Source organism: Morone saxatilis, unplaced genomic scaffold (assembly GCF_004916995.1).
Source record: "Morone saxatilis isolate NCDOM2014 unplaced genomic scaffold, NCSU_SB_2.0 Contig7, whole genome shotgun sequence".
Taxonomy (NCBI): domain Eukaryota; kingdom Metazoa; phylum Chordata; class Actinopteri; family Moronidae; genus Morone; species Morone saxatilis.
In genome coordinates, this window is record NW_023340246.1 from 4,194,318 (window position 1) to 4,201,524 (window position 7,207).

Here is a 7,207-nt window from a genome sequence, read left to right on the forward strand (position 1 = left end):
CCCGGTTTCCCGGGATACAAAGCGGGAGGGTAGGACCCGGGCCAATTAGGTAATGTGCCGTCAGCTAGCTAAGAAGTCTGACGCTATTTTATAGTACTCTCATATTTCTTATCTGTTTCTTGTTTCTTACTGTTATTATTTTTTGTGTTGTACGGTGTCCTCGAGTGCCCAGAGAGGCGCCTTTAAATAAAATGTATTATTATTATGTCTGTATGCTGTATGCTACAGCTGGTATGTGGAAAAAATGTTGCTGTATGTCTGACCACACCTGACCTAGCTATTTGCCTGGCAACCAAACTACAAGACTCCAGAAAGTCACTGTGCTAGGCCAAGAAATTGTCCAACCCCCTGTAAAACATGTAATACAAGAGTGGTATCAATCTTCTGGTTTAATTCTTAGCAAGAAAGCAAATATGCACATTTCCCAAATTGTTGAACTACTTCTTTAAACTGCAGCCTGAGCTCTGACTCACACACTGATACCGGGCCTTCTGGAAGGAAATTTACTTTTCATGTTAGAGGGTGTACAAAAGGTGTGGCTATCAGCTCAATATGACAGAAATGTAACACCTAACAAAAAACACACTGACAATAGCCTGGTTTCTTCCATATGTACAAACAGAGTCTACAAGATATATTTGTGTTTAACATTAGTGTCTAAACACCCTGGAGTTATGTCATAGACTGTTCTAAATATTCAGTAGGCCTATCTGCCAAGGATTTTCCATTCCTTTTCCGTTTTCCCCTAGGTTCTTTTTATGTTATCTCGTGCTTTCCACGTCGGCTTGTTGCATAGTGTTTGGCCTTGCTGGTTAAATGGGTGGTGCACAATCTACTAAATATCATTATGTTGAGATAAACCAGTCTTTCATCTGCTCCCAATCAAAATCCTCCTTTTTTGATCTTTGAAACTCAATATTAAGAGGAGAGGGGAGGAAATAGAATTACCATTAGTGAGTCAACAACAGCATTTTGAAGGTCTAATATGTCATTTGATTGGCCAGAAAAATAAAACTGAAACATGCAGTTGTTGCTTTTTGCCCCTGCAGGGCAGTGTTGTCTTCTGTACAACCCCCCACACACACACACTTCACAACTTGATCTGCTGAGGGATTTTATCCATGTGGAAGACTGTTATGCCAACTTTTCTCCTCATGCAGTCTATCCTCCTGCCTTAGTATTAAACTGGCCTCTTTGTTCGCTCAAATCCTACTATCTGGCTAGTCCACTGAACGCCATAATCCAGATTTGCTCTTTCACTCCATCTTTTAATGTTGACATTGCTGCTCGCCTCAGGAGAGAGTTAAGAGTATCAGTATGTCCAGAACTGGACAGTAAACTAACTGATGAGTACACAGGTGCCTGATTTCTGTATCAGACGAGGTAAAAAGAGCTTGAAAATGCATCCTCCCTACAGGTATCTACAAAATGTGTGTTTATTATACTAATATATTTCATAAAATTAGGAACAGAAATGTAGATAGTGTAAGGTTTACTTCTGGTATGTTTCAGACTAATATCCTCAGCATTCTCCTCAGTACAGTCATCATCAGCAATTTAATAGGAGGATGATTCACTGTGGAAAACTTAACCGAGCTATAGTTAGCAAACCATGGAGTCCGCTGAGCCAACTATTGCTTTGTTGAATCAGCAGTTAAACCCTTCAGAAATTTTAGATGATCTGTTAATTGTATCAGACAGAAAGCTCTTTCACATTTTTTTTATTGTTAAAGTACTTCAAGTAATCAACATTTTTCACAGACAGACTGATTTATGTTAAACAAAAACATATAAAGACGGCCTTATTTTATTATATTGTTAATATAATTTGGTACATTTAAGCCCAACCCCGTTTTGTCTCTCTCTCTCTCTCTCTCTCTCTCTCTCTCTCTCTTTATCCCTCTCACAAACACACAGACACATAAACACACACACTTAAACTTGTCACTTGTCTTTCTCTTGTTTACCCTGCAGCTTACTTTTAATGTGCCTCATTGTGATGAGTGCTGTCAAAGTGCAACACAGGAATAGAGCGGGGAAGAATACACAAGCCCACCACAGCTGCCTCTCTCCAAATACCTCCACCACTGTATCCCTCTGCCTAGCATAGTCCTGGAACAGAGCCTCCAGCTGGAACACGGTACACAGGGATAGAAACAGGTGGAAGATCTGGTGACCCTGACCCAAAAAGTCACAGTGGCCTGGAAAGAAGCGCTCAGGGATGGGACAGGAGAAGAAGAGGGCAGACAGTAGGAAAAAAACAATCTGGAGTGCGTGGAAGGGCAAGGAGGGCTCCTGTGCCCAGGAGTTGGTGAACAGGCGGTGGACTACGGGGCTGATGTCCAACATGTACGCTAGGGTGGTTGGGATCAGCTGGCAGATTTTACGCTGCAATGGATACGGCCGCCGGTACCTGGACTTAGCGAAACAGCAGCCCGCACAGGAGAGCCACCCAAAGAGGGCAGCTCCAGGTAGAAACAGCAGCCCGATGCAGCTTTCTCTCCACGCTGCCTCTGACGTGTAGAAATAATGTCCGAGTGAGCAACCATACTGATACACAGCTACACCCACATAGTCCATGAAAAAGAAAAAGTAGTGTGCATGTTCAGAGTGAGACTGCAAGAGGTGAGCTGCCACACTAAAGAACAGATAGGTCAGAGAAGACACCAGGAAGATGCTTAGAGGTAGAGAGGCTGTGTCCAAGGTGTACCCCAGGGCACCTACGTTGGCCCACCAGCGGAGCAGCAGCACTGGACCAGTCAACAAATGAGTCCACACGTTCAGGGATTCATTGTGTCTTTGGAAGAGGCTGAGGAGGTAGCAGCGCCAGTCTTGCTGGACGGGACGGTAGCCCGTAAGTATGTAGGGCTCTCGGAACAGGCTGGGGACCTGGGAGGCGGCGACGGTGGGGCTGGGTGAAGGAATGGAGGAAGGGATGAGGTCAGAGAACTTGGGCAGGCGGCTGAGGTGTTTGATGCTTACGGGCAAAGTGCTGAACCGCTGCAGAATGTCGCCCGACATAGCTGAGCGATGGGTGGAGGTAAGCAAGAGGAGGTGGAATACAGACAGAGGAGGACTGCTGGACAGAACACCCTGTGGGACACAAAATTTAAATAAAAGAGAGAGTCATTTTTTATAGGAGAGGATGCCACATAGAAATGAATGAATGGTTATTTATTGAAAAATAATTTATATTGGCTCATAACCAAACAGGAACCCAGAGTGTGCTTTGATGTGAAGTGAAGATGTTCAAGTCTTTCTTAGAATGCATCAGTCTGCACAGTGAATCAGAGGTATGAAGGTGGGGGTTTAAGAACGGAAGATGAAGAGAAAGTGAAGTCTGAGTTTAATACAATCTGAGGAGGATTAAAATTGGGAGAGAAAGTTAATAAAACTTCACACACACACCAGCCAGGAGCACATGCCGTGACATTTCAATAGACAGATTAACAAAACAGGACTGTTTCTGTGAGCCCTGAAATACTGCAGCTGCAAATATCTGCAAGGGACCATGTACAGCATTAATGTTAATGTAATGCAGATTTGACATATTGCTGCAGGTTGAACTATTTCAGCTCACTTTTAAGTGACACAGTAATAAGTAATACACACAACATGAGAGGACATTCTTCTCCACATGAGTCACATACACTAGAAAAACAGGTATGTAGTCAAACCTGTAACCATCGCCCCCCCCCCTGTTATGACATGTGCACACAAAGAGGAATGTAAACTACTGCTCTCACCAAGGTAAATGAGCACCTATGGAGACAAGAACACAAACAACCCAATCACCCATCTGAGGATATGCTCCTACTGAAAACACCTCACCATTTTCCCACTCTATTGCTGTCAGAAATATCAGTGACCCTGAATGCCTGCACCTATTTAAATCTTCCAAGTTATAATGGGAGTTCTGAACAGGGTTGGTCTTACACAAACAAGGCGAAGTCTTCTGCATGTGCATTTCCAGCCCATAAAGAAATAATAAACTAAATGCTCCTTTCCTTTAATCTATTTCGCGACAAACAAAAACCTGCAGCAGGATCAGCCCTAAGAATACAAACGTTTCACATACTTTATCCTATATTAACACAAAGGTCACTGCTCAAACATACATTTTCATTTGCAATAGCCGTAGAAATGATTCACACTCTTAAGTTTCTGCCAGTCTGAACTAATGTTGGTTCGGGTCTGAGGAGAAGAAACACCACCATCTCACCTGCTCGTGTCGGCAGAACACCTGTTGCCCCTGTGGAGTCGCAGGAGGAAAGCAGAGTGTTTACTGTTTGCTGTCCTCCTCCCTGAAGGAGCGCAGTTAACCTATAACATGAGGAGCTAGAGACAGACGTCGGAAGCTGACCCGACAGCCCGGAGAGAGTGGCGGGGGGCGGGGTTTAAATGACCGGAAATCATTATATCTTTATCAATATCTGCAAATATGTTTATTCTTATAGGAGACGTTTGTAGGCGCCTTGGAAACGTCTTTTGGAATTAAGTTTGTGTTTTATATCGTTAGTATTTACACATCATTTTTAAAAAACTGAATTGTGTTTATAATCCACTAATTCTTTACAACGATTGTGGCTTGACAGGACATTTAAAACCGTAATAAGGATGATACACTGGGGAAAATAAAAAGAATAAAATGCACGTTTAATTTTGCATGTGTGTCTCCATCCAGTGTCCGGTAGTATGCACTGCATCACTGCATGATGTTCTAACTAAATTGGTCTGTTTTCACTTCAGCATATGACAACAAACAAAATATATATATAATATAATGACCTGAGAAAAAAGAAACTCCAAATTACACCAGAATGTGTCTTCATTATGGACGTTTATGAATACATGTCCCAAAATTATCAGAATCAGAATCCCTTATTGGCCAGGTATGTGTGCATATACAAGGGATTTGGCTCCGGTTTTATGTTGTTCTCAATGTACAAATGTGGCGGATAAAATAACGTGTTATATCAGTAAGTCTGAGCAAATAATAGAGTAACATTTATTGGGCTCATCTTTAGTATTTTTTACATTTTCATGTTATGTCATAGTTCATGGTTATGATGGTTATTATTCATTCAGTTGCAGCTGTTACAGTACAGTACCTTTGTGTTTGCTTATGTTTATGCTCCAAATGTCTAATACCAGCAGTAGTTAAATGTATTAATGGTTACCAGAGTGTGATGTGAACATGCTGATGAAATTGTTGTTATGCAGTATGCTCGCGCATATTTAATTTATTATTTAATTATTAATGATAAAATTTTAAATGTTATTAGCATATTATGTTTGGTTTATATGGTAATTCAACATTGAAAACAAAACTACAGACACTGGTACTGGTTAGATATGTTAGGTTTATGGTTGATGTACATTTCCTATGGTAATATTTCAGTAGCTTGTTTGTTATTTTTTTATGCAGACTGTTGCATACATTGTGACACTGTACTGGCTACTACTTGTATTCATATGATTGTTTTGATATGTGAGTCATTACACACATGATCTGAAGAAAGTTTGTGTCTGTACATCTTTCATTCGAATACTCCCTTTTTCAGGGCTTTTACACAAACACAGACTAACAGCATAGATAAACAGAACAAGTTCAACAAGAAAGACATATACTTATATGTGCAGTTATATACAGTTATACATATCTATAAACAAACAGTTGTAGACAGTAGACATGGAATGCAATGGTGCACAGTGCAAAGGATGCTGAAATAAATAATTTACATGTAGGTATCTTTATGTACATGGGGTGGTTGGATATGACAGAGTCTACTGTAGATACAGTACATACAGTAGGCACAGCATAGGTAGATGTATTAGAATAAATATGTTTTATGTCTGTAAAAAAAAGATATGGAAAAAAGTAATAAATTGTTTTATTAAAGTCCATGTAAAGTAAAAATAAATATGATTTTTGAATTTCTCACACCAAAGGATGGTGTGTATTAACCATCCTGCCAAATTTGAATGGGGGGTTCGGCGCCACTCTCAACTGTCAAAGAACATTACTACATGTTTGAGCCACCAGAGCCAGAATCTGACCCAGAGTCAGAGGACACTGACCTGCCCCTGGATCAACCTCGTTCCTCTCAGCCTGCTACAGAATGGTAATGTTTTTCTCCCATTTATTCTAGTGAGCAATATGTATTACTGACTTTATTTTCCACAATGATCATTACGAGTACACAATCTCTAGCACTAAAACACCTTCTGACTCTAACAGGTTCAGAATAGATGTGGAGAGCTTCCTGAAGAGCCACAGTGCATGACTCTTCATCCAGGCCTTAAGCCCGTCTGCCTGAACCCCTACTCCCTGCAGAATGCCCTGAACATTTACCAGGCAGACCATGGGCCACTGGAGTTGAAGGAAAGAGCTGTGTAAGTTAGACAATACATTTTTTTTGTGACACCAAAATGTGAAGTAGATGTTACAAATTACATTTCGGTTGATCAAATGGCCTGTCTTTCAAAACATAGTATTTAATATTTAGACAAACACAGTATAATGATGTAAGACTAATAATAAAGAATCTCTGTACTAATAATAAGCAGCTTGCCTTCATGTGGTGCTTATATATTAAAACAAAGGAGATCAGATCAGCTTTTTCCACCAATCACAATAAGGTTATCACCACATTTTCTAAAGCACTAAGCAGCACATAATAATTTTGTGTAAAAGATCCACCAGTGAATATAATTCGTCGTATACAATAGCCTCTAGGGTAATTGTACAGGGCAGATAACTGTTGGTCAGAGTGATGGCCTGTGGGTAGACATTGTTCCTGTGTCTGTTTTGGTGTACAGTGCTCTGTGGCGCCTACCAGAGGGGAGGAGTTGGAACAGGTTGTGTCCAGGGTGAGATGGCTCTACAGTGATGTTACCTGCCCATTTCCTGACTCTGGACAGGTAAAGTTTCTGACTGGAAGGCAGGTTGGCACCAGTGATCCTCGGTGCAGTCCTGACTGTCCGCTGTAATCTGTTCCGGTCCTGTTTGGTGGCCGATCCAAACCAGACAGTGATGGATGAACAAAGAACAGACTGAATGATGGCAGTATAGAACTGGATCAGCAGTTCCTTAGGCAGGTTGAGCTTCCTGCGCTGGCGCAGGTAGTACATCCTCTGCTGGGCCTTCTTGATAATGGTGTATGTGTTGGGCTCCCACTTGAGGTCCTGGGAGATTGTGGATCCC

The 7,207-nt window shown here is 41.3% G+C and overlaps 1 protein-coding gene across 1 annotated transcript; it reads right to left on the reverse strand.

Annotated features, from left to right (window-relative positions):
• Window positions 1-1,782: 1,782 nt before the first annotated feature.
• paqr8 (progestin and adipoQ receptor family member VIII) lies at window positions 1,783-3,671 on the reverse strand. The gene has a single exon (XM_035678845.1). It carries the CDS (start codon window positions 3,019-3,021, stop codon window positions 1,945-1,947), a length of 1,077 nt encoding a protein of 358 aa, XP_035534738.1. The 5' UTR covers window positions 3,022-3,671; the 3' UTR covers window positions 1,783-1,944.
• Window positions 3,672-7,207: the final 3,536 nt, after the last annotated feature.